The sequence below is a fragment of the Corvus moneduloides genome, chromosome 30, assembly GCF_009650955.1.
Source record: "Corvus moneduloides isolate bCorMon1 chromosome 30, bCorMon1.pri, whole genome shotgun sequence".
NCBI classification, from domain to species: domain Eukaryota; kingdom Metazoa; phylum Chordata; class Aves; order Passeriformes; family Corvidae; genus Corvus; species Corvus moneduloides.
Window position 1 is genome coordinate 859,069 of NC_045505.1, and position 25,431 is coordinate 884,499.

The window sequence follows — 25,431 nt, forward strand, 5'->3', positions numbered from 1 at the left end:
AGCACCCTGCTGCTGCAGTGCCGGAGCTCTGGGGGGAGCTGGGGATGGAGCCCACGAGTACCCCAGGCTTGGTTTCGCTTGGTTTCCAGCCTGTGCCTGGCAGCTGGTGCTCCTTCCGCAGCGTGGAGCTGTGCTGAGCCCTGGTGTATCCATCCACCACACAGGAGCACACGGGAGCGGGGAACGTCACTGGGGATGTGACAGGGTGGCCAGGGGACACTGGCAGCAAAGGGGGAGCGTTCCTGCCAGCCCCACAGCAACCCCGAGCTTTATTCATGGAATCAATCCCGTTAGCATGGCAACCACTTCCATTTTAATTTGCTCAGCCACATTCCAACGCACGCTGCGGAATCGAGAGCTGGGGGAGATCAAAGAGGCAGGAAAAAAGAAAAAAAAAGAGGAGGAAAAAACAGAGGAAGGACTCGTGCCACAGTCCTGCTCCCTGGCATCCCTGGAGCTCGGTGCAGGGACTCAGCACAGAAGTGCCCAGCACGACACGTACCATGCTAGGGTGGCCACCCTTGGGGTGGAGAGGACAAGAGGCCAGGCAGGGGCCTGTGAACCCTCGGGGACATTTCAGCTGGGTGTGTCCTCCTCCCTTGGACGTTCCCATCCACCAGGAACAAAACCACCCCTGTGCCAGAGAAGCCAGCGGATCCAGGGGGACAGCGAGACCCTTGTCCCCACCCTGACACCTCCTGCCTTAACCTTTCTTCTTCTTTTTCTTCTTCTTCTTCTTCTCCCCGCCCTTGGCCTCCTCAGCCGCTCTCTTCTCCTCCTTCAGCGCCTTGTACCTCCACTGAGGCGGCTGCAGCAGGTTCTTGTCCTTCACACATGGCGTCCGCTCCCTGGCAGAGGACTCAGAGGTCTTGCTCACTTTGATTTTGGGGATGGGCTCCCCAGGGAAGATGATGTTCCCATGCCGCAGCCACAGCGGGAGGAAGCTCAGGAGGCGGCTGGGCGGCTGGCGCGGCGGCGGCAGCCGGACCCCGGACACAGCTTGGCCATTGCAGGATGATCCTGCGGTGCTGGGGCGCGAGGACGTCTCTGACTCGTCCTCTGGATCCAGCACGTGCTGCCCGAGGATCTCCGGCACGGACAGCCTGCGCTTGCCCACCTCGGGCGGGCTGTCGGGGCAGATGGTTTGGCAAGCAGTGGCCACGAAGGGGCTGGCAAGGGACGTGGTCATCCTCACCATGTGGTCCATCACACCGTCCTCCTCGGCATCGTGGGGGATGTTGAAGGTGAACATGGATCGGATCTTCTCCGACAGCCTCTTGCTCCTGGATTTGGGGCTCAGGGCCTTGGCCACCAGCTCGGCCAGGGCCGGCCACTCGGGCTGGTACTGGGTTGCAAACTGCTCTGCGCGCGGGCGCCGCAGGAGGGTCCGGATGCGCACGGTTGTCTCGAAGCGGCCGGTGAAGGTCGCCCATTCCCTGGCTGTCTTCCCCTTCACGGCATCCACCGCTTGCAGGTCAGCTCCTGGAGACAGCGGAGAGCATCACCACGACATCCCACCCTGAGCAGCAGAGCCACCCCTTCCCGAAACCCCGGAGAGCCCCTGGGGAGGTGCTCACCAGCCAGGAGCAGCGCGGTGACGCAGTCCTGCCGCCCCTGCACCGCTGCCTTCATCAACGCCGTCAGGCCCCGGGGGTCTCGCTGGTCCACCTCGAGCGCAGGGTAGTAGTTGAGGAGGTAGTTGACAATGGTGATGTGTCCTTAACAGCCAGAGAGAAGCTGCGTTAGAGTTCCGACAGCTAACGGGGACAGCGGCTGGGGCCTGCTGGACAAAGGATTTCGCAGCTGCATTCCGTGGGGGTGCAGATATGCAGGAGTTTGAAGGGATCAGGATTGAAAAGCTTTGGGTCTATTTAGGTTTGGCCATGGAGGGAACAGTGCTGCTTTAGTGGAGAACAAAGAAAAGAGTCCAAAAATGCAAAAAAAACCCCATAAAATCATGAATTCCAGCAAGGATACAACGGGAATCAAGAGTGATTCCCACTTCAGGACCCTTCTCCTTCCCCTCCTGGTAAACTGGGGGGAGGGAGCCAGACTAGCAAAGAAAACCATCGTGGCTGGAGGTTTGGGCCCTACACAGAGCTCAGAGCCTTTGGGCAGGTAAATCCCTGCGGCTCCAGGAGCTTTCTTGGAGCTCACGGGGCAGCTCCAGCCCGGCTCTGCCACCCGACACAGCACCTTTGAGAGAACAGCACTGCAGGAATCTCCATTTTTGCACCAGTTTTAAAGCAGTGCTGAGGTGAACCATGAATGTAGCCGACGTCACACATCCCTTGGGACCATGGCTTTCGTGACAGATTGTTTTGTGGTTTTTGGGGGAAGCACAGGGGGGTCACATCCCTTCCTGAGGGGTGTCACTGGTGCTGCCTGTGCCGAGGCCGGGCGCAGTGCTGACCTGCCTGGGCAGCCATCATGAGGGCCGTGTTCCCATCGTTGTCCTGCTGGTTGACGTTGATGTAGGGACACTTCCGCAGCAGCGGCACAATGTCCACAAAGCCCTTGGAGCAGGCGACCATCAGCCCGTTCTGGAGAGGGAACAACACTCAGCACCAGCTCCGCACCACATTCCCATCACGGTGCTCCCACGGCCCTTCCAAAGCGTCCCCCCACCCGAACCAGGCAGGCGCAGGATGGGAGGACGGACGAGGTTCTGCTCCAAGGATTGCATCAACCCCAGGAGACCCATTCCAGCCAGGCCTCTCCCTCCTGCCCCGCCTGCTTTAGCAACCAGCAGCCCTCAGGATTTGCCTGTTCCTGGAAAATCCTCTTTCTGCTCTGCAGGGTGCACACCCTGCCCACCCCAGCCACTCACCCTCCCATTGATGTCCAGCTCTGTGGCCTCACTCCGGGTCACCCCACGCTCCAGCCTCTCCCACACCAGCTTGGCATCATTCCTGGCACAGCACTGGTAGAGACTGAGGACCTCGGCACTGTCAGTCTCCGGGGAGACCTCGTAGCAAGGGTAGACGGAGTCGTCGGAGAAGATGCTGCTGGTGTCTGAGGGCTCCGAGGACTCTGACAACGCGTCCTCCTCCTCCTCCTCATAGTGCAGCTCCGGGTCGGAGGCATCCAGGCTGGAAGTGGGAACTGCAGCGTGTTCTCCTCCACTGCAGGCATCTGTCATCCGGCCTGGGCGGGGGGAGCGAGCCCAGCTTGGCCCCGCGCCCTGCCTGGGGCCAGGAGCCTCTGCCGGGTGGATGAGGGGGCACTCGGGACTGTCACTCCCCCTGTGCAGACACAGAGCGGGCGTGGGAACCATGGGGGCTCCGGCATCTCTCATCCCACTGGGAAGCCTCGGCTGCCTCCCGGCCTCCAGCACAGCCCGGGTTCCATCCTCTGCCCCGTGCAAACGGGGGTATCTGGGTGCTGTGACACCCCAGGAGGGGAGCAGCCCCCCGCGGCACAGTGGGAAAACCAGGGGGACACCTCGGGAATTTGAGGGGTGGGTGAGTGTCCCGCAGTTTAGGCGCTGAGCCCGGGGGGGCGGTGAGGTTGGGAACGGCCCCAGGGCTGTAGAGGCGCATCAGGGAACCGAACAGCTGGGCTGCTCTGCGAAGCACCGGTAGGAAGGACACGTCCACCCCCTCAATGGCACACACAGGGTCTGAGCCCTTCCCAGCCGCCCTCCCCTTTTATCCAGGGCACATCCCAATAAATGCAAAGACTTTTCCCAGCGGAACAGCAGCCGGGAGCAGCTCCTGGCTCCCCCAGGACAAAGGACAGCCCTGGAACAGGAGCTGTGGGCAGGGACACGCTGGCTGAGCCTGGCAGCAGGAATTAAACCCTTTTGCTCCTACGCAGAAGCCAACAATTAACTGATGGGTGCCATGAAAGGAGGAAAGCCTTCAGAATTCCACTGAACTTTCCCACCCCTTAGATGTTCCCAAGCAGGGGATGGGGGATGGTCTTCTCACCTTGATCTTCCCTGGGGCTGCTCAGATCATCCCCGTGGGTCCCTCTTCAGCTGGGCAGCATCCCGGCCACAGCCAAGAGACGCCAAGGGACCGTGGAATGTCCCCTCTGTGCCGTCCGCAGGGAAAAAGAGGTTTGTGCTCTGTGGCTGCAGTGGCCTTTTGGCACCAAAGCTGTGACAACCTGCACGTTGATGTGGGCTCAGCTACCCAAGAGATCTTAAATTAAACTGTAGCTTAAAATGGCTCCATCCACCCTGAGCAGGATCAGGACAGGATTTAATGTCTTTAGCCAAGGAGCTGCTGGGAGCCCTGGGCTGTATTTTTATACCTGTCTCCCTTTGGCGTGGCAGTGCTGCCTGAGCAATCCCACAGGCTCAGCTGAAACCCCAAAAACTCCTCCCACCTGACCTTTTATCCAGGTGAATTGGCTGAGCAGATAAATCTGGCAAGCTGCTGTTCCAGCCAAGGGCTTGGACACCTGAACTGTGCAGGTGCACTCCGTAAACTCTGTGATTTCCCCTTGAAAGGTGCCTTGGAGTTTCCATCCCTCCTGCTCCACTAGGAATGGATTCCAAAGCTCCAAGGGCAGCCTTAGCCCAGGAGTTGCAAAAATTGTTTCCCGAATTACCCGTGCAGCCCGACTGCTCCCTTATCTTCAGCTTTAAAGGGTTTTGTTGCTGTTGCTGTTGTTTGTCTGTGGTTGGGAGGTTTTTATGTGTTTCCTGAAGTTCAAGGGCCATCTGGACTGTGAGATCTGGGACAGGGAACTTCTAGTCCCTGGATCAGCTCTTTTCTTGCCTAAAAGGCAGGAGTTTGGTGCCAAGGAAATCGTGGGAGGCCACGTTCCCCGTTTTCAGCAGCCACTGAGGCAGAGTCCCAAAGGGCACTTTGCTGCATCCTTGAACATGAAAATGGGGATCAGATGAAGGATCCCAGCTGTTTCTTCTGTGCTGGGAAGCACAAGCTGCGAATCCTGGTGCTGAGTATGAGGATCCTGGCGCTGAAAGTCCCGATGCTGATGCTGAACACGAGGATCCCAATGCTGAGTGTCAGAATCCTGATGCTGAATGTCTGGACCCCAGGCGTGGCATGGCCATCACGGTGTCACCCCGGTGTGACACCTCCTGCCGCCCTCTTGCTCTGCCTTACCTCAGGGAAGGACAGGGAGCAGATTTAGGGCTTAAGGAATCATCCTGGGAGCCATGTGCCGTAATCTGCTGCCTGGAAAAGCCAGGAGGCTCTGAGTCAGTTATGTAAAGACAGGGCTGGGTGCTGAGATGGGTGCCCAGGTGGGTGCCAGGGAGGGTGGCAGCACGGGAAGGTCTTGGTGGTTGCTACACACAACAGGCAGCCCCTCATCTGCTCCTGAAACACTGCGGGTACATGATTTCATTCCTGTGGAAAAGAACAGGAATTCTCCTGCAGGAGCTCATGGCTGAAATTAGAATATAAAATGCAAATTTGATACATGCGAGGATGGCTCCTAGGCAAAAGCTGCCAGTACAAACAGGACCCTAATCCCCTAACACTAGCACCCTAACCCTAAAACTCTAACCCTAACCCAATACTAACCTATAAGCAGAAACCTAACTCTAAAACATAACTCTGAAGATAAAAAAAATCCCTACCGCAAAAAAACCCTAATTCTAACCCAAAATCTAACCCTAAAGGCTAACAATAATCCTAACAAAATCCCTAACCCTAAATCATAACGCGAACCCAAACCCATAACCCTGAAGCTAAAACAAAAACCCAAATCAAAAGCAAACCCAACCCCTAACCATAACCCTAACCAAACACTTAACCCTCTCTGTACTATCCCAAACCCTACCCCTAATCGTGACACCGACCCCAACCCCCAACCCTAACCTTACCCACCAAGACCTGCTGGTCCTGGCAGCTTTCATCTGGGAGCAACCCTTGGACATTCACAATTTTAGGAGCCAGAATCCCACATCCGGCCCCAAGGCGCCTGGCAGGGCAGCAGAGGATTCCTGTTATCCACAGGAGGAAAAACCCAACACCCCAGAGTCTTGGGGGCAGAGGAGAGGCACCCCTGGGAGGCCAAGGCCAGTTAGACCAGTCGGTTCTGGCATCTTTCATCCGGGAGCAATCCTCAGACGTTCCCAGTTTATGGAGTCGAAATTCAACTTCTGGCTGTGGGTACTGGGCTGCAAAGGACAGCTTTTCTGCAGAGGAAGGAAAGCAGGGCCCCCCAGTGCCTCGGGGGCAGCCAAGATGAGGTTCCTGGGAGGCCGGGGCAAGCCAGGCACGTCAGTTCTGGCAGCTCTCGTCCGGAGCAGTCCTCGGACGTTCGCAGGTTTAGGAGGTGGAATCCCATTGTCCGCCTCAGGCGCCTGGCTGTGACAGAAGGGTCTTTTCCGTGGGAAGTAAAGGCTGGTGCCCCAGGGTCTTGGGAAGAGATGAGAGGTGGCCCCTGGCAGTCTAAGGCCAGCCAGACCTATCGGTCCTGGCAGTTTGGGAGCAACCCTCGAACTTTTGCACTTTTAGGAGGTGTATTTCCACATTGGACTGCTGGTATTGGCCTGGAAAGATGGCTTTCCTCCACAGGAAGGAAAATCCAGCACCCAGTGTCTCTGGAGCAGCTGAGAGGTGGCCCTCGGGAGGCCACGGCCAGGCAGATCCATGGGTCCTGGCAGCTTTTGTCTGGGAGCGATCCTCGAATGTTTGCAGTTTAGGAGGGGGAATCCTGCTCGCATCTCCGGGCGCCTGGGCGTGAAGGAGGGCTTTATTCCACAGGGAGGGAAGTCTGGCAACCCAGTGTCTCAGGGGCAGCTGAGAGGTGGCTCGCAGGAGTCCAAGGCCAGCCACACCCTGGCAGATTTCATCTGGCAACGATCCTCAAACATTCCTAATTTTAGGAGGCGGAATCCCACTCTCCTCCATGAGTGCCCTGCTTGTTTCCACAGGAGGGAAAGCCTGGCGCTCCACTGCCTCGGGGGAAGATGAGAGGCAGCCCCCGGGAGTTCAAGCCCAGCCAGACCTGTTGGACCTGAATGCTCTTGTCTGGGAGCAATCCTTGGACATTTGCAGTTTTAGGAGGCAGAATCCCACTTTTGGCCATGGAGGCGGCAAAGGATGGCCCTTTCCCACAGGAGGGAACGCCTGGCCCTACCTTTGCCATGCCCTGCCCGGCCTTGTCTGCTTCTCCTAGGACTCTCCTTGCCTTGCCTACCTCTCTCTTGCCTTGCCTCGTCAACCCAACCCTTGATTTTCCTTGCCCTGCTTCCCCTCCCTTACCTGGAATTGCCTTTCTCACACAGCCCCTACTTTGACTTCCCATCCTGGGTGTCTCCAAAAATGTGCATTGTGTTCCACATTTCTCCTCTCTCAATCCACGCAGTTGGTGTTACTGTCCCTTTAGGGCCATGGGGTGTTTTACTCTGGTTTGCCGAGGTGGGAGGTTTTGGGGGGTCCCTTGAAAAGACAGGGACAGGCACACACAGAGCTCTCTTTTTTGTTCTTGCCCAGATGCCAAGAGAGTTGCCTGGGGCAGGTTTCCCAAGCCCAGTCAGCGAGAGGCAGAAGATCTCTTTTGTTCCTCTCTGGGTGTTGGAGAATCTCAATACCTTTTTTGGCCGCTCCTGCTGGGGTAACTAATGAGAGATAGTTTCTTCGAACTTTTTTCCTAACCCCCCTTGCCTTGTCTTCCCGACCCCTCCTTGTCCTTCCTTCGGCTCCCCTGCCTTGCATTGCCTTTCTCACCCACGCACCACCTTGACTTCCCTACCCCTTTTCCCCTGGCTTTGCCTTGCCTTGCCTGCTCCTCCTATGATTCCTCTGCCTTGCCTCCCCCTCCCTTGCCTTTCCCTTCCCAACATTGCATTTCCTTGCCATTCCAGGCCATCTCTTGCCTTGCTGTGCATGCTCCAACTTTGCACTTCCTTACTGAGCCCTCTGTGTCCTACCCTTGCCCTTCTTACCCCTTCACTGCCTCGTTTTGCCTTGCTCACCCATTCCCCACCTTGACTTCTTTACCCCTTTTTTCCTGGCCTGCCCTTCCCTTGCAAGCCTCTCCTCTGACTTGCCTTCTCTTGCCTCCCTCAACCTTGTCTTGCCTTGCAAACCCACCCCAGGCCTTGCCCTGCTTACCTTTCCCTTCCCTGCCATGGCCTTACTACTCATCCCCCACCTCATCCTCCTCACCTCGTCCGTCTCTGTCTTTACCTTGCCTTCACTGCCTGGCCTTTGCCTTGCCCTGCCCTGCCCTGCCCTGCCTACAACTTCTGGGCCTTCTCTCGCCTGCCACTCCACCCACCCTTTGGGTTCCTCCTTCTTGCCCTGCTCTTGCCTTGCCTTGCCTGCCCCAACCCTGCATTGCCTTAGCAACACATCTGCCACCTTGCCTTGAACAGTGTTGCATCTCCATCCCTCTCCTCGACTTTCCTTCCCTTTTCTTTTCTGGCCTTGCCTGCCCTGCCCTGCCCTTCCTTTGACCTGCCTTCTTTGCATCCCACTCCCATCTCTTCCCTACCCTTTCCTTGCCTTGCCTTGAATTAGCTACAACTCCCTTGCCTTGCCTTGCCTTTCATTGCCTTTCTCCCTTGCCTTGCCTTGCCTTGCCTTGCAAACCAGCCTCTTGCCCTGCTCTTCCCTGCCTACCCCTCTTGCTTGGCACGGGCTTGCACACCCATCCCCTCCCTTGCCCTGCCTCTCCTACCCCAACCCCGCATTGCGTTACCGACCCCTCTGTCTCCTTCCCTTGACCTTCCCACCACTCCTTTGCCTGGCAGTGCCTTGCTCACTCATCCCCCACCTTGACGTCCCTTCCCTCCTTCCTTGCCTTGCCTTGTCTTGCCTGCTCCTCTTATAGCTCATTGCCCGGCAAACCCGCCCCTTGCTTTGCCTAGCTCTGCCTACACTTCCCTTCCCTTGCTTTGCCTTTCATACCCATCCCTGCCTTGACCTGCCTATCCCTTTCTTCCCACACTTGCCATGCCTTGTCGTCCTTCCCTTCCCTTCCCTTCCCTTCCCTTCCCTTCCCTTCCCTTCCCTTCCCTTCCCTTCCCTTCCCTTCCCTTCCCTTCCCTTCCCTTCCCTTCCCTTCCCTTCCCTTCCCTTCCCTTCCCTTCCCTTCCCTTCCCTTCCCTTCCCTTCCCTTCCCTTCCCTTCCCTTCCCTTCCCTTCCCTTCCCTTCCCTTCCCTTCCCTTCCCTTCCCTTCCCTTCCCTTCCCTTCCCTTCCCTTCCCTTCCCTTCCCTTCCCTTCCCTTCCCTTCCCTTCCCTTCCCTTCCCTTTCTTTGCCTCTCCTCACCTCACCTCACCTCACCTTGCCTTGCGTTGCCTTGCCACCACAGCCCGTGGCATAAATCAAACCTCTCCTGATGGGAGAGAGTTTTTAAAGTCCTTGCCAGGAGTTAGTTTGAGAGACAAATGGAGACTTTTAGTCTTTGCTGCTGCTAGATAGTTGTTTATTAAGTCTTATCAAAGAAACAGAGTCACTAGCATGATCCACACACAGCACAGAGCAGAGGATGCAGGAGAAAGCTGAATTATCAAGTTTTACACAGCCTTTTAAAGATAATTTAACCAATGGTTACTAAAAACGTACATTATTTTCACTTTCCTACCAATTATTCAGTAACACAGGCAGGAACTGTGGAATTCTTTGTCCATCCCAAATTACTTTTACTGCAGAACATGGAGTAGTAGAAAAAGAAGGTTTGGAGAATAACAACAATCCTCCATTTTGATGTTTTTTGCTCTTATCTATTTATTACAAGGAGAAGCCCAAAACCTCTAAATTTTTCACCCTGTGACAATCTCACTTATCTATCACCTAATTCACACCACTGTATTTTCTAGCTCTTGTCTGATCGTTGGCAATTTTTTCCATGGACCAAGGTCAAAACAGTGTTGTTCAGGGGGGTAAAAACCCTTCAAAACAGGCAGAGAAATATTCTTGGCACTCTGGGCTCCTACACCTTGCCTTGCCTTGCCTTGCCCTGCCCTGCCTCCCTGTCCCTGCCTTGCCTTGCCTTGCCCTGCCTCGCCTTGTCTTGCCTTGCTTTGCCCTGCCTTGTCTTGCCTTACCTCCCTGTCCCTGCTTGGCCTTGTCTTGCCTTCCCTTGCCCTGCCTTGCCTTGCCTTGCCCTGCCTTGCCCTGCCCTGCCTCCCTGTCCCTGCCTGCCCTACCCATCCCTTACCTTCCTCTGCCTTGCCTCACCTACAACTTCTGGGCCTTCTCTTGCCCTGTTTTGCTTTCCCCTCGCTGCTCTTGCCTTGCCTTTCCTACCTCTCCCCTGACTTGCCTGGAATTGCCGACACTCCCATGGCACTGCCTGGCCTGCACCAGAGCAGAGCGAGGGCGTGGCAGGCGAGGCAATGCAAGGCAAGGCAGATGCAGGCAAGGGAAGGCAGAGCAAGGGTGGGCTAGGCAGAGCTAGGCAGTGGCACTGAAGGCATGGCAAGCCGAGCGACTCCAAGTGGATTTTTTGGGAAGCAAAGGATGTAGTCCCAGTGTTGGGGGAGCAGCTGGTAAGGTACCCTGGGGAGGTAAATGCCGGTGAGACGTTTCTGTCCTGGCGCCTTTGGTGTAGGGGCACTGCTTGGACTTGGATTTGATACTGGAGGTGCTGTCCAAGTTTGAGTTGGTGCACAGCTGAAAGAGGAGGCCAGTGCTTTTCCATGGGAAGGAAAGCGTGTAGCCCCTGTGTTTCAGGTGCAGATAAGAAGCTGCCACGTGCAGGTAAAAGGCAGCAGCATCTTTCTGTCCTGGCATATTTGGTGAGGAAGCATTTCCTGGACTTGTACAATTAGGGAGCTGGTATGCATCTTTTGAAGGTGGTCTCAGGTTCAATCTAGCATGTCGTTTGCACCTTCAGAGGTGGCCTCTTAAAATTTTGGCAGTACATTTCTTTTGGGCAAGTTAAGCAGCTATGCTGAGTCTTGGTGTGCAGCTGGTATCGTGCCCAGGGCAGGTAATGCTCAGAAACAGTTTTCTGGCACCTTTGTTACAGGATCAATCCCTGGATGTTTTCTGCTTTGAAGGAGGGATCCCATTTCTTTTGAGATGGTCTCGTAGTTCCTCTCTTTGGCAAGGAAACCACTTTTGGATCCACACTTTGGGTGGTCGTGGTGAATTTAAAGGCTCTCCCCAACAGGCATTTCTGTTGGAACTGTTACAGTGGGAATGCAAAAGCCAGGCTGTTGAGCTGCTTCTCCCGGTACCTTTCGTGTGGGAGCCATCCCTGGTGCCGTTCAGTTTGGATCCCGATTCCGTGCGCCTGAGGCTTAGGAGGGTACACGGAGCTGAGAAGGAAAAGCGCAGATACCAGGGCGGGTTCCATGGGTTGGCACCGGAGGCGCTCTCTCAGCTGACACTTCTGCGAGCTATGGTTTTGCCGGATGTTTTCAAGTTTGTCACCGGACTCAGCGAGAATGAAAAAACTTCTTAGCGCCGAGGAGCTCGTGTGTCCTCTTGAGTGGGGTGCAACTAAGAGTTTGTACTTGGAAGGAGAAGATCAGCGCGATCTCTCTGTGCTGACCCGGTGCATTTGAGAGCAGGGACGTCTGCAACTCGGATGCACGCGTTGGGTGATTCCGACGAGCGAGGTGCGTTCGCTTCCTTTGCAAGTCCGCAGCGGCATCGTGTGGTTGTTTGGATGAGCGCTGACAGTGCCCAGGTAAATCCAAGCGCTTTTCTGGCCCGGCCCCGTTCGTGTGGGAGCAGTGGGAGCGGGGGCTCCTTTGTGGATCCTGGCTCCGGGAGGCTGAACGAATGTGATCGTGCCTACAGCTGGGAAGGAAGACGAATCGTCTCATTGTCGGCCGTGCAGATCATAGGCTGCAAAAGGAAGGAGAATTCCAGCACCGCCTCTTTCCCCGGGAACCTTGTCTGTGGGACCGTCTGCGGAACGTCCCCGGCTTTGTAGCTGCACTCTGGGAGACGGAAAGGACGTGAGTGTACCCAGAGCTGAGCGCACAGAGCTGCGTGTGCTGCACTTTCTGAGCTGCAAGGAGAAAGTGAAGACCGGTGCTTCCTTTTTGTTCTGGGACCTTTGGGATGGGAGCAATTGCTGGGCACAGTAAGTGTTGAAGCTGGGCTCTGCAAGAGTGAAAGACGGGGATGGTCCATGCGGCTGAGCAGGGAAGTGCAGAACTCCGGGGGGATGTGCTGCTTTTCACAGGATGCGAGGTACATTTGGAGACAGCAGCAGCCGGCTGAGAGGGCACCTTTGGTGACCAGTCTTTACCCTTGAGGCAGTTCCGTTGGGTTCGGGAGCTCTGTAGGACTGAAAGAAAGAATGGACATGGAGTTTGGAAGGAGAGCTCCTAGCCCCGGGGCACATGGTGCTGTTGATATCCTTCAAAGAGAACGTGGAACCCAGAACGTTGTCTCCTCTGCTGTTTCCAGAGGGAAATGATGGAGCTGCGTTCAGCGAGAGAGCAAAAATGTGAACGTGTGCTTTTCTTCTCGGCTACGTTTACCTTAAGATTCTTTGCACCTCGGAGTCTAAAGCTAAACGGAACTCGGCACTGTCAGCGCTCATCCAAACAACCACACGATGCCGCTGCGGACTTGCAAAGGAAGCGAACGCACCTCGCTCGTCGGAATCACCCAAGGCGTGCATCCGAGTTGCAGACGTCCCTGCTCTCAAATGCACCGGGTCAGCACAGAAAGATCGCGCTGATCTTCCCCTTCCAAGTACAAACTCTTAGTTGCACCCCACACGAACTCCTCTGCCCTCGGGGCTGTGGCGCCTCAGGCGCCAGAAGCGGGGTGGGGCCACGGGGAGCAGCCAAAGGGCTGCTGGTGCGCTTGGGGGGCAGGACACAGACCGAAGGGCTGCAGCCGCTGGCTGTGGCCACGGCTGTGGGGCACGGCGACTCCCCCGGCACCCCTGGCTACCACCCCCGCCCGAGTACCCCGGAGGGCGGCGGGACGGTGCGAGCCCGTCAGCGCCGGGGCCTCGGCCCTGCTCTTGCCCCTTCTTATTTCCCCCGGATTGGTTTCTCATCTCTTCTGTGCTCCCGCTCTTCCCAAAACCACGCTCTCTCTCCCGACCCGCGCCAGCTGCGGCACGACACCTGCACGGGCTAAGGGGAATGCCGCGGGGCTGGCGAGGGCGGCGGCACGGACGGGCCCGCTCGCCACTGCCGAGGGCTGCAGCGAGCGAGGGAGCGCTCGGAGGATGCCCCGGCTCCCTGGCTGCCGCTCGGCACCGCGCACCGAGCGAGCCGCCGCTGTTGTGCTGAGCCTGAGCTGGGGCCGAGGAGCCCGTTTGGCGGCCGGGCGAGCAAATGCCCGTTCCTGGGAACGGCCGCGAGCCCCCCGCCCCACACGGCCGCGAGCCCCCCGCCCCAAACGGCGGCGTCGCCCGCGAGCCGGGAGTTCTGCATCGCTCCCGCCGCCCAAGCGCCGCCGCAGCCGGGCCAGCAGCCGCCGCTGCCCTCTGGCCGCTCTCTGTCTCGCTTTTTCTCGCTCTCCTGGCCCAAAAGCCACGCCGGCATTGCGGCTTTGCAGCCCGGCTTTGCCGGAGCCAGCACCGCATCCCCTGCCCGGCTCTCCCGAAAGCCCGAAGCTGCCGGCTCGCTCGGAGGGACGCTCCCAGCGCCTCCGCCTGCTACGGTTGGTTTTGGGGAGCAGGGGAATGGGAGAAAAAAAAAGAAACAAATAGCATCAAACTGAAGGAAGGTGGTGGCGGGGATGGGACGGGACGGGAAGGAATGGACGATACGACTTCAGGTTCTTTTGTCGAGCTGTTGGACGCCGAGAGCTTGTCCTACGACTCGTGGCAGATGGGAGAAACAACCCCGCTTGGTGGGATGGCAGGACTGGATTTGGGTTGTTTCAGGACGGGGAGGCGATGTTGGTTTCTCTCATTCTTTCGGTGACCAGTAGCTCGCTGGGCAGTGCCAGCCCGGCTGGCTTTGGGTGGCACTGGGGCACGGGGCTTAGAGGGAATTTTCCCGAGGCTCCGGGCCGCTAAAGCCCCCCGGGACAGGCGTTGCTGCTCCCGTGCCCAACGCCCCAGGAACGGGTCTCACGCAGCGGCACCGGGAGCACCCAGGCCCAGCCCTGTCCCGGTGCCAGGCAGTGGCTGCGCCTCGGGGACCCTCAACCCTCTCCCTCTTCTTCCTGCAGCATCTGCCCCGTCCGTTGCCTCCCCTTCCCGTGAACGCCGCCAAGCGCCGAGGCATGGTGTGCCCCAGCCCCGGGCTCAGCTCTCAGGTGCAATCGAGCTCCAGCGAGGAAGAGCAGCATGGTGGCGAGCCAGACCTGCTGTGGCTGGCCGACCTCACAGGCGCCCACATCGGCTTGGCCCCGATCTGCGAGGACCCCGAGGATCGCTGCAGCATCTGGGAGAATCTGGTGAGTCTGGTGGACTTCCAGTGCCCAGGCTTTCCCCTGACCTCTGAGGAGCTGTGCCAGTACATCGATATTCCCCACACGCCCACGTCCTCCTCCACCACCACGAGCACCGTGACCACGCGCCAGGCCGTGCCCCAGCCCCCTCTGCCCACGGGGGACATCGACTACAAGAGCAACGCGCACGTCAGGCCGCCCTACTCCTACGCCACCCTCATCTGCATGGCCATGGAAGCCAGCAAGAAGCCCAAAATCACCCTCGCAGCCATCTGCAAGTGGATCAGCGACAACTTCTGCTACTTCCGCCGTGCCGATCCCAGCTGGCAGGTAGGAGGAGATCTGGAGCCCTCTCTGGACTGCCCAGGGTTCTTTCCACAGCCTCCACCCTGCCTGGCAGGGTCCCGTGGCCGTGCTGGATGGCACTGGCAGGAGAGTGGCAGCTGCTGGGCAAGGGCTGGGACAGGAGAGAGCTTGGCTGCGCACAAACGCCACGGCCGCAGGGCTGGCAGAGGGAAAGAGCCCTGCTGGGGGAGAGCCTGGGGCCAGTTTGGGAGCAGGAGGTGCCCGTTGGGTTCGTGGCCCCTGAGGTCCTCTTGGCCTCTCGTTGCCGACCTTCCTGGAGCTCTTGTGGGGTCCCAAGGCCCTCGGGGCTGAGCACACGTGCAGAAGACGCCAGGTTGAGCGTCCCTGAGTGCTGAGGACTGAGCACAGGACGGGAGGGATGGAGATGCCACTTGCTGGACAAGTCCCTGGCTGGGCAGGTGCCGAGCACAAGCGCTGCTGCTGCTGCTGCTGGCCAAGCAGGGCAGGGCGCTGGGCTCCTGGCCCCAGGCACAGGCCAAGGAGGCTCCGGTGCCGGCAGCAACTGCTGAGAGTTGCAGAGGGAAGCCTAAGAGAGGTCAGAGAGGGCTGCTGTCCCCAGAGAGCACGAACATGTCCTCAGGGGCAAGGGGACAGCCCCCAGGCTCGCCAGCTTTGGGCACAGCCCCAGAGCGGCTTTTCCCAGCCCCTTTGGCTCGCTGCCTTCCTCCTCTGGCCCGGGATGCTTTCTAGGAGAGGATAGGGCAGGACAGGACAGGGCAGTAGGGCCCTGGATGGGTCCTGCCCCTGCTTGGGTTCTTGCTGGCCCAAATTTGCAGCAAGCCCACAATCCTGGGCAGCCGTGATCACCCAGCCAGGGCTGGGCACACCGGCTCCAAACATCCTGCCCAGCCATTGCCCACCTTCTCCCCGACCCTGGGGTCTCCAGCAGGCCTGGAAGCCCATCACTGGTGAGACAAGCCCTCCCGGTCCCTCTCAGAGCCACCTGGCTGCCCCAGCCTTCCCTGGGCTTGGGCAACTCTGGGAGTGCTTGGCAAGTAGGATCTGGCTGCTTTGGCTTGGCTTTGGGGAGCCCAGGCTGGGGCATTGCCCAACAACTGAATTTCCTTTCTTTTGGGTTTTTTGCTGCACTCCAGGCACATACAGGGATTCAGGGGATTTCCTTCAGGGCACGCAGCAGCCTGGCACACCTTGATGTTGCCATTTCTGCTTTCTTTTACCAAGGGGCCTCCCTGAAAAATGTGCTTTTTGCAGCAGACTCCGCACAGGTCTGCCCCCAACAGCAGACAGGCATTCAGCCCTGGGGTTTGTTCTCTTTTGCATCTAGAGCTCCATCCGGCACAACCTCTGCATCAACAAGCGCTTCATCAAGGTGCCCCGGGAGAAGGGCGAGCCAGGCAGAGGTGCGTTTTGGAAGCTTCACCCCCGATATGCTGAGCAGCTCCAGAGCAGCACCTCCAAAGAGCTTCCAGAGCCAGCCTCCACCAAAAGAGCCCAGCAAGAAGCACAGCGTGTCCTCAGCCCGGCCACTCTGGCCTGCAGCTCCCAGAGCAGCCTCGAGGTAGGCGCGGAGCTGCAGCAGCTGCTGCAAGAGTTTGAAGAGTTTGAAAGCAGCCACAGCTGGAACCCTGTGGAGAACGAAGCGGGGCAGCAGCAGCAGCACAACCAGCCCTGGCCCACGCCACTGGCCGAGGTGTCTTGGCTTCCCAGCTCTGCCTCGGGGCCCCAGGAAGAGCCGAGCGAGCTGATGGAGCTGAAGGGCAGCACTGACTGGGAGGCTCTCCTTGACTTTGCCCCGGAGCAAGGAGACTTCTCCGCCCTTGAGCACCTGGAGCTCCCACTTCCCACCCCGCCCGGTGTTGTGCACCCAACAGCACAAGGGCAGCAGCAAGTCCTCCCCGAAGGCAGCCCCACCAAGCTGGGCTTGGACGAAAACCTGATGGCCACAGCTTTCCTGGAGGCTGTCTGGCACGAGGAGATGAGAGACAGCCCCTCCGACGGCATCCCCACTGTGCAGGGGGCTGAAAACATCCAGGCCTCTTTGCCAGAGGGGGATGCCATAGATTGGGAATCTCTGGCCCACATAGGAGTCTATTAGAGATGGGAGATGGTACAAGATTAGATTAGATTAGAATAGATTAGATTAGATTAGATTAGAGTAGATGGATTTAGGGGGGGCTTTCTGGGTGGGATGTAGGAGGGGCCTTGGGGGTGGGTGTAGATGGTTTTATGGACAAGGTTTCTTTTTGCTGCTTTCTGTTCTGTTTTTTGCTTGGGGAACGCTGTGAAGAGCCGCACAGATAGTTCACCACTCTAATTTGTTTCATTTTATTAACAATTTTTAAGAGATAAAGAAAACAAAGTAGAGAAGAACTCCCCTTTTACCTTCTAGTTTCCCTTCAGCACCGCCTGACTCTGCCTGAGCCTCTGCCCTGCAGGCAGGGACGGGAGATCTGCCCTGCCCAGCGCTGCTCCCACACCCAGCCCCAGCACAGGGCAGCTCTCAGCTGCTTCCACGCGGGCACAGCAATTCCCCAGCGGGAAACTGAGGCACGAGCCAGCACCAGCGTGCCCGCGGATCCACAGCCGCGGGCTGTGACACGAGACACGAGAGCGGCTCTGCTCGGTGTGCTGAGACCCGGCAGCCTCGCAAATCCCCTTCCCTGCCCCTGCAGGCAGCTCCTGGGGCTGACACGGAGCCAGGGCCGGGGTCCGCCCCCAGCTGGCCCTGGAGATGCTCTGAGAAGCCCAAGTGGCTTCGGGGCCCTCGTGGTCCTGGGCAGTGATTTTATTAGAGATGGGAGATGATGGACGATAGATGATAGATTTTAGACGTTAGATGGTTGATTATAGATTATAGATTATATAGATTACATGGATTATATAGATTATATAGATTATAGGTGGTAGATGGTACATGATAGATGATAGATGACAGATGATAAAATGATAGATGATAGAAGATAGATGATCGAAAATAGATTATAGAAGATAGAAGATAGAAGATATAGATGATAAATGATAAATGATAGATGGTGGATGAGATTAGATTGAATTAGATGAGATTAGATGAGATGCACTTCAGAAGGGCTTTGGGGGTGGGTGTAGATGTTTATATCAACAAGGTTTCTTTTCGCTGCTTTCTGTTCTATTTTCTGCTTGGGGAATGATGTTGAAGAGCTGCACAGATACTTCGCCACTTAAACTGTTTCCTTTTTATTAACAATTTTTAAGAGGTATAATAAAGAAAGTAAAGCAGAAAATAACTGCATCCTGAGTGTTTTGTAGCTGGTGAACAAGTTTTTTCCAGCAGGCCTGATCTCCGAAATGCACCACCACCTTGGGGCACAGATGGGGCTTTGTACTGATGGAGCCAGGCTGGGAGAGCTGGGGGTGCTCACCTGGAGAGGAGAAGGATCCAGAGAGACCCTGGAGGCCCTTCCAGGGACTAAAGGGGCTCCAGGAGAGCTGCAGAGGGACTGGGGACAAGGGCCAGAGGGGACAGGACACAGGGAATGGCTTCCCAGTGCCAGAGGGCAGGGCTGGATGGGATTTTGGGAAGGAATCCATCCCTGGGAGGGTGGGCAGGCCCTGGTACAGGGTGCTCAGAGCAGCTGGGGCTGCCCCTGGATCCCTGGCAGTGCCCACGGCCGGGTTGGACATTGGGGCTGGCAGCAGCCTGGGACAGTGGGAGCTGTCCCTGCCCACGGCAGGGGTGGCACTGGATGAGCTCAAAGGTCCCATCCCACCCAACCCACGCTGTGGTTTTGTGATTTGGAGGTCTCAGGGTGTGGTGGTTCAGCTGCCACCACTCCTGGCACGACCTTCATCCCACCCACAGCAGCTGCTGGCTCTGCCCGTCACCATCCTGAGCTCTGCTGGGAAATGGGGCTGGCTGGCTGCTTCCCAAACATCTCCACGGGGAGTTTTGTGGGGTGCAAAGCCATGGAGCAAACCCGACCCCAGAAAGGATGGGACACAAATGTCCCCGATGCTTTGAATGCTGCCCCAGCCCATCCTGTGCCAGGCCTGGAGCTCACCACGTCCCCGTGCCCCGGGCATCAGGGACAGGGTCCCCTCCACAGTGGGGCCTGGGGTCTCCTGGGGGTCTGAGCATGGGGTGGGGGGGCAGATGACCTGCAATAAATAATACAATAAAGAGTTAGAATTGAAAAAAATTAATAAAAAATAATAGAAATGATCATAAAAAACGAAAGAAATCTAGAAATAAAGACTGTCGATAAAACAAAGAGATAAAAACGTAGAAATAAATAATGATGTTATTAATAATAAATAATTATAAATTATTATTATTAATAAATAATCATTTGGTAATAAATTGTTAATAAAGACAATAATAAAATGAATAATACTAAAATTAATAATAAAGAATAATGACAATAATGATGATGATGATAATAATAATTAAATGATAATATAATAATAATAATAAAGAAACCAGAAGTAAAGGCTGGCACTGAAGAGCCCGAGGGTTGGTGGAGAAGGAGGTGGGGGGAATTTGGGGCACCATGAAGCACCACTCGCTCACCACAGCTCTGGCCCCGCCAGGAGGGAAATTTGAGACTAAAGCGTATCCAGGCAGGGAAATTATTTTCCAGAATGAAAGGCAAAACCCCTCAAAACCTCCCAAAATTCAGCTTTCTTTGCTCAGCCCAGTGCCCGTTCCAGCCCAGGCCCTGCAATGCCCCATGGGGGCACACTGGGATGGGTAAAATGGGTAAACTGGGATGGGGGCACTGGGCACACTGGGATGGGGGCACTGGGACCGAGTTGGTTTTGCTCAGCCTGGTTTTTGGCAGTGGGGGGCACAGAGGTGGCTGCTGTGAGAAGCTGCCAGAAGCTTCCACCGTGTCTGGCAGAGCCAAGCCCTGGTGGCTCAGAGGATGGACACAGCACTGGCCAAGGCTGGGCCAGTCAGAGACGGCGGTAACGCCTCTGGGATAAGAGATTTCAGAAGAAATCAAAGCAAAGGTGGTGGCAGAGTTTTAATTCCAGCCAGAGAAGAGCAGGGTGAGAACACGAGAGGGAAACGACGCGGAGACACCAAGGGCAGGGGGGAAGGAGGGGCAGGAGGAGCCGGAGCCGAGATTCCTCTGCAGGCCGTGGTGAGATCCCTGGGGATCCCCGGGGGATGCAGAGATCCACCCGCAGCCCCTGGGGATCCATGGGGATCCAGAGATTCATGGGGGATGCAGAGATCCACCCGCAGCCCCTGGAGATCCATGGGGGGTGCAGAGATCCACCCACAGCCCCTGGGGATCCATGGGGGGTGCAGAGATCCACCCGCAGCCCCTGGAGATCCACGGGGGGTGCAGAGATCCACTCGCAGCCCCTGGAGATCCACGGAGGATGCAGAGATCCACGGGGGACACAGAGATCCATGGGGGATCCAGAGATCCACCCACAGCCCCTGGGGATCCATGGAGGATGCAGAGATCCATGGGGGATGCAGAGATCCCCCCGCAGCCCCTGGGGATCCATGGGGATCCAGAGATTCATGGGGGATGCAGAGATCCCCCCGCAGCCCCTGGGGATCCACAGGGAATCCAGAGATCCATGGGGGGTGCAGAGATCCCCCCGCAGCCCCTGGGGATCCACAGGGAATCCAGAGATCCATGGGGGGTGCAGAGATCCCTCCGCAGCCCCTGGGGATCCACAGGGAATCCAGAGATCCATGGGGGGTACAGAGATCCCTCCGCAGCCCCTGGGGATCCACAGGGAATCCAGAGATCCATGGGGGGTGCAGAGATCCCCCCGCAGCCCCTGGGGATCCACAGGGAATCCAGAGATCCATGGGGGGTACAGAGATCCCCTCGCAGCCCCTGGGGATCCCCGGGGGATCCAGAGATTCATGGGGGATGCAGAGATCCCCCCGCAGCCCCTGGGGGAGTCCCTGCTGGAGCAGGAGATGCCTGGGATGAGGCTGGGACCCCGTGGGAGCCCCGTGGACAGAGGGGCCCCGCTGGAGCAGCCTGTCCTGGCAGGGCTGACCCCGGGGCAGAGTGACCCCGGGGCTGCAGCGGTGTGAGGGGGCTGCAGAGGGGTGAGGGGGCTGCTGCCGGGGGATGCATAGGTTTGAGGGGGCTGCAGCGGTGTGAGGGGGCTGCAGAGCTGTGAGGGGGCTGCAGAGTTGTGAGGGGGCTGCAGAGGTGTGAGGGGGCTGCAGCGGTGTGAGGGGGCTGCAGAGGTGTGAGGGGGCTGCAGAGGTGTGAGGGGGCTGCAGCGGTGTGAGGGGGCTGCAGAGGTGTGAGGGGGCTGCAGCGGTGTGAGGGGGCTGCAGCGGTGTGAGGGGGCTGCTGCCAGGGGATGCAGAGGTGTGAGGGGGCTGCAGAGCTGTGAGGGGGCTGCTGCCAGGGGATGCAGAGCTGTGAGGGGGCTGCAGCGGTGTGAGGGGGCTGCAGAGGGGTGAGGGGGCTGCAGCGGTGTGAGGGGGCTGCAGCGGTGTGAGGGGGCTGCAGAGCTGTGAGGGGGCTGCTGCCGGGGGCTGCAGAGCTGTGAGGGGGCTGCAGAGCTGTGAGGGGGCTGCTGCCGGGGGATGCAGAGGTGTGAGGGGGCTGCAGAGGGGTGAGGGGGCTGCTGCCGGGGGATGCAGAGGTGTGAGGGGGCTGCAGAGGGGTGAGGGGGCTGCAGAGCTGTGAGGGGGCTGCTGCCGGGGGCTGCAGAGGTGTGAGGGGGCTGCAGAGCTGTGAGGGGGCTGCTGCCGGGGGATGCAGAGGTGTGAGGGGGCTGCAGAGGTGTGAGGGGGCTGCAGAGCTGTGAGGGGGCTGCAGAGCTGTGAGGGGGCTGCAGAGGGGTGAGGGGCTGCAGAGCTGTGAGGGGGCTGCTGCCGGGGGCTGCAGAGGTGTGAGGGGGCTGCAGAGGGGTGAGGGGCTGCAGAGCTGTGAGGAGGCTGCAGAGCTGTGGAGGGGCTGCAGAGGGGTGAGGGGGCTGCAGAGCTGTGGAGGGGCTGCAGAGCTGTGAGGGGGCTGCTGCCGGGGGCTGCAGCCACACTGGAGAAGTTCCTGGAGAAGTCTCCCACGGGAGGGACCCCAGGGTGCAGCAGGGGAGCAGCTCCTGTCCCTGAGCAGCGGGAGAAGGGGATGAACTGCCCACGGCCCCCACCCCATGTCCGTGCCCCCCGGGGGTAGGAGGCGGAGCTGGGCAGGAGGGAGGGGTGGGGGGAAGGTGTTTTCAAGGGTTTGTTTCACTTCTCACTACCCTGCCCCGATTTTGTCGGCAATAAATTCATTTTCTATCTCTAAGCCGAGCCCGTTTTGCCTTCAATGGCCCTGAGGAGTGACCTCTCCTGGTCCCTATCCCAGCTCACGATTCGAGTCTCGCTCCTCCGGCCAGCGCAGAGGGGAGCGGGCGAGCGGCTCTCGTGGGTGCCTGGCCAGCGGCACCCCAGGACAGGGGCGCTCTGGGATGGGGGGCACTGGGCAAACTGGGATGGGGAGGAGCGGGGTCGGTGGGGGGCAAACGGGACTGGTAGGGGGTGAGGGGGCAGTGTGAGGGCAGGGAAGGACACTGGGACCAGTTTCTGGGCAATGAGGGGCTCCGGGGTGCCCCAACCCAAGGGGGTCTGTGCTGCCCCCTCCTCCCCCCATGCCCCCCACACGAGGAGCAACCTCTGTTCCGTTTTGGGGGCCCTGGATGTGCAGGGGCACCCTGGGCTGTCCTGGAGAGCCCCCAGCCCCTGGTTTTAGGCCCCGCATCCCACTGGGGTCCCAATCCACTCACCTGGAGGATTCTCTTCCAGCTCCAGGGGGGTCAGGAAAGCCCCCCACAAACCCGCTCTGCTCCTGGGGAGCTGCAGCCCAGGCACTGGGGGACAGCAGCTGTCAGGGGTGTCTGTCCCTGCACATCCACGGCCCCCCCAATCCCTCCACAGCACCCCAAGCTCCCTCACAGCCCTCTCCCCCTGCTGCCCGCTGTGTCCCCCACTCCCAACGCCTCGGAGTCCCCCCCGGTGCCCCCCACTCGCCCAGGCAGGGTGTCCTGGCCCCCGGGGAACGAGGTTGTTCCCACCCAGGAGCCCCCCCAGCTCTTCCTGGGGGAGTGGGTGAGGGGTACCCCCGAACCCTGCAGAGCCGGGGGGGGAGGGCTGGGCACTGGCAGCACCCCAGCTCTGACCCCGTCCTCCAGCCTGGCACAGCCCCCCACCCCCAGGGACCACAGACAGGCCCCGGCCTGGCACAGAGCCCCTCCCCCAGCCCGGAGGACACCCCCCCTTTCCCTTCCCCTCCCTCTCCCACCACCCTTCCCTCCTGCCCTGCTGGGTGACCTCGGGCCGGGGCACCACCCACGGGATGGGGTCAGTGCCCAACCCCCCGTGCCCCCCGTGCCCCCCGCGCCCCCGCATCTCCACTCACAGGCGGGGGCGGCTCCTCGCTCCTCAGGGCTGCGGTGGGTGAGGGTCCGGCCATGGGTCACCTGCTGTGGGGGAGGGACAGTGTGGGAGACCCCCCCATCCCCTCCCCATCCCCTCCCCAGTGCTCCCCGTTACCCACCCAGGATGGGGAGGGAAGATACCGGGGGGGGCGATTTGGGACAATCGAGGAGTGGGGGGGCAAAAGGGGCAAGACAGGGGACACTGGGGGACACTGGGGGGGCAGAATGCGGGGCAAGGAGCGGGCGAGGGCGACGTGAGGGTGGGCTGTGGTGGGGACGGGCTGGAGGTGCAGGCCGCACTGGGGGGAGCCTGGCACAACCCCGGTTCCCCCCTCCCCCCGGTGCCCCCTGCCCCCGTGCCCACCTGGTTCTGGAGCCCCCGCCCCCGTGTCCCCCCGGTCCCGGTGCCGCCGGGGGGGTTTCCAGGAGCTGGTGCCGCTCTCGGGGCTGTAGAAGAAGCAGCGGCCGCTCTCGGGGTCCCGGTGCCGCTCCCAGGACCCCAAAACCTGCAGGGGGGGCCCTGCGGGCATGGGGGGGCCCGCCCGCTGCCTTCCCCCCGCGGTGCGGGAGATGGTGGGGGGCGCCGGGGGGGGCACCTGGGGGGGGGGGGAGAGGGACCGGAGCTGGGTGGGGCACACGGGCAGTGCCCACAGCACGCCCCAGCCCCTGCTGTGCCCAGACCCCCCCCCCATATCCTCCACTGCCCCCTACCCTGACCCCCCCCCCAGCCTCTGGTGACCCCTTGCTCCACCTCCTGCCACCCTCAATACCCCCCGCTCTGCCCCCTCACCTCCCCAACGCCCCCTGCCCTGTCCCCCCCGTCCCGCCCCCCCCCCGGAACCCCCAAACTCCCCCGCCCCCACTTCCTCCGCTGCCCCGGCGGGCGGGAAACGGCGGGGGGGGGTCGGGGGGGAGGTTTGGGGTGGGATCGGGGGTGCAGGGATGGCATTGGGGGACTGGGGGTGCAGGAGGGGACGGGGGTGCGGGGTTCAGGGAGGGAGGGTGCCGGGGGGGGGGGGTCCGAGGGGAGCAGGTGGGGGACACAGGGTGGGACACAGGGTGTCCGGGGGTCACCAGGCCCCCACTCACCCCAGTGTCCTGCTGGGACTGGCACGGCGCGGGGGGAAGGGGGGCCCCGTCTGGCAGGGGGCTGGTGCTGAGCCCCAGGGCCCGGGGGGGAGCTGGGACCGGGGGGACACCCAGGTTATTGGGGCACCCACCCACCCAAAATAATCCTCCGTGCAGCAAGTTGGGAGCGCAGACACCCCTCCCCACACACACACCCCACCCCGGGCCCCAGCTCCAGTATTCCCAGTGTGTCCCCAGTGTGTCCCCAGTGCCCCCTGCCCTGCGTGCCCGTTGTTTCCCCGTGCCCGCCAGCCTGTGACACTCCAGCCCTTTGTGCCCCCAAAACAGCCCCCAGTGCCCCCGGCCTCAATGTGCCCCCAGTCCCGATGCGCCCCCAGCCCCAATGTGCCCCAGTGCCCCCAGCCCAGCACCCTCAGCGCCGCGCCCCCCGCCCTGAGCTCCCCGTGCCCTCTCAGCCCCACCCTCCCAGTGCCCCCCAACCCCCCCCCCCGCCAGCCCCACGGCCCCTTCCCAGAGCCCCCCCCGCCACACTCACCCGTGGGGGTCTCCGGGCTCTGGGTCCCGCTGTTACCGGGCTCTTCCTCGGCCACGTAGGCAGCGGGGACGAAGAAGGGCCGCGCCCAGGGGGGGTCCCGGGGTCGCCGCACCTGCCACCAGTCCGGGGTAGCCCTGCGGAGCAGCAGCAGCCGCTCCCCCGCGGCCATGGCCACGTCCCTCCCGTCGTCCGCCCGGTACCGGTAACTGTACAGCGCCCGCAGCCACACGGCCCGCCCGGGCCGGCGCCACCGGCACCGCGGCAGCATCGGCAGCATCGGCAGCACCGGCACCCCCGGCAGCACCGGCACCCCCGGCTCTGGTCACCCGCGCACACGGGAAGGGCTCGGGGCGGTGGAACGTTTCCTGCCGCCCCCGCAGCTGGCATGGCCCCAGGATGTGGTGACAGGGGCTGGGAGGTGACACAGGGTGAGATGTGACAGGGGCTGGGAGGTGACACAGGGCTGAGAGGTGACAGGGGCTGGGAAGTGACAAGGGCTGAGAAATGACAGGGGCTGGGGGGTGACACAGGACTGAGAGGTGACACAGACTGAGGGGTGACACAGGGCTGAGGGGTGACAGGGGCTGGGACATGACACAGGGTGAAGGGTGACGGGCTGGGGGGTGACACAGGGTGAAGGGTGACACAGGGCTGGGAGGTGACAGGGGCTGAGAGGTGACAGGGGCTGGGGGGTGACACAGGGTGAAGGGTGACACAGACTGAGGGGTGACACAGGGCTGAGGGGTGACAGGGGCTGGGAGGTGACACAGAGTGAAGGGTGACACAGGGCTGGGAGGTGACAGGGGCTGACGGGTGACACAGACTCAGGGG

The 25,431-nt window shown here is 60.0% G+C and overlaps 3 protein-coding genes across 6 annotated transcripts; 1 reads left to right on the forward strand and 2 right to left on the reverse strand.

The window, feature by feature from the left end:
• Window positions 1-186: 186 nt before the first annotated feature.
• On the reverse strand, window positions 187-4,258 carry ANKRD33 (ankyrin repeat domain 33). Of its 2 annotated transcripts, none has more exons than XM_032093939.1 (5): window positions 3,933-4,258; window positions 2,831-3,147; window positions 2,414-2,543; window positions 1,578-1,718; window positions 187-1,482 (listed from the first exon to the last, which is right to left on the reverse strand). In XM_032093939.1, the coding sequence occupies exons 2-5, from the start codon at window positions 3,140-3,142 to the stop codon at window positions 704-706; spliced, it is 1,362 nt and encodes a 453-aa protein (XP_031949830.1). In that variant the 5' UTR covers window positions 3,143-3,147; window positions 3,933-4,258; the 3' UTR covers window positions 187-703. The 2 variants fall into 2 exon arrangements, with proteins under 2 accessions (XP_031949830.1, XP_031949829.1); XM_032093938.1 differs by having other exon boundaries at window positions 2,831-3,245.
• A 6,986-nt stretch (window positions 4,259-11,244) lies between these two features.
• On the forward strand, window positions 11,245-17,503 carry LOC116436655 (forkhead box protein J1-like). Of its 2 annotated transcripts, none has more exons than XM_032093928.1 (3): window positions 11,245-12,561; window positions 14,040-14,591; window positions 15,913-17,503. In XM_032093928.1, the coding sequence occupies exons 1-3, from the start codon at window positions 12,460-12,462 to the stop codon at window positions 16,681-16,683; spliced, it is 1,425 nt and encodes a 474-aa protein (XP_031949819.1). In that variant the 5' UTR covers window positions 11,245-12,459; the 3' UTR covers window positions 16,684-17,503. The 2 variants fall into 2 exon arrangements, with proteins under 2 accessions (XP_031949819.1, XP_031949820.1); XM_032093929.1 differs by having other exon boundaries at window positions 12,480-13,523.
• Window positions 17,504-18,240: 737 nt separating this feature from the next.
• LOC116436690 (rho GTPase-activating protein 9-like) lies at window positions 18,241-24,932 on the reverse strand. Of its 2 annotated transcripts, XM_032093978.1 has the most exons (6): window positions 24,601-24,932; window positions 24,066-24,157; window positions 23,341-23,572; window positions 22,958-23,021; window positions 22,326-22,409; window positions 18,241-18,722 (listed from the first exon to the last, which is right to left on the reverse strand). In XM_032093978.1, exons 1-4 carry the CDS (start codon window positions 24,875-24,877, stop codon window positions 22,981-22,983), a joined length of 642 nt encoding a protein of 213 aa, XP_031949869.1. In that variant the 5' UTR covers window positions 24,878-24,932; the 3' UTR covers window positions 18,241-18,722; window positions 22,326-22,409; window positions 22,958-22,980. The 2 variants fall into 2 exon arrangements, with proteins under 2 accessions (XP_031949869.1, XP_031949870.1); XM_032093979.1 differs by lacking the exon at window positions 24,066-24,157.
• Between the last annotated feature and the right edge of the window lie 499 nt (window positions 24,933-25,431).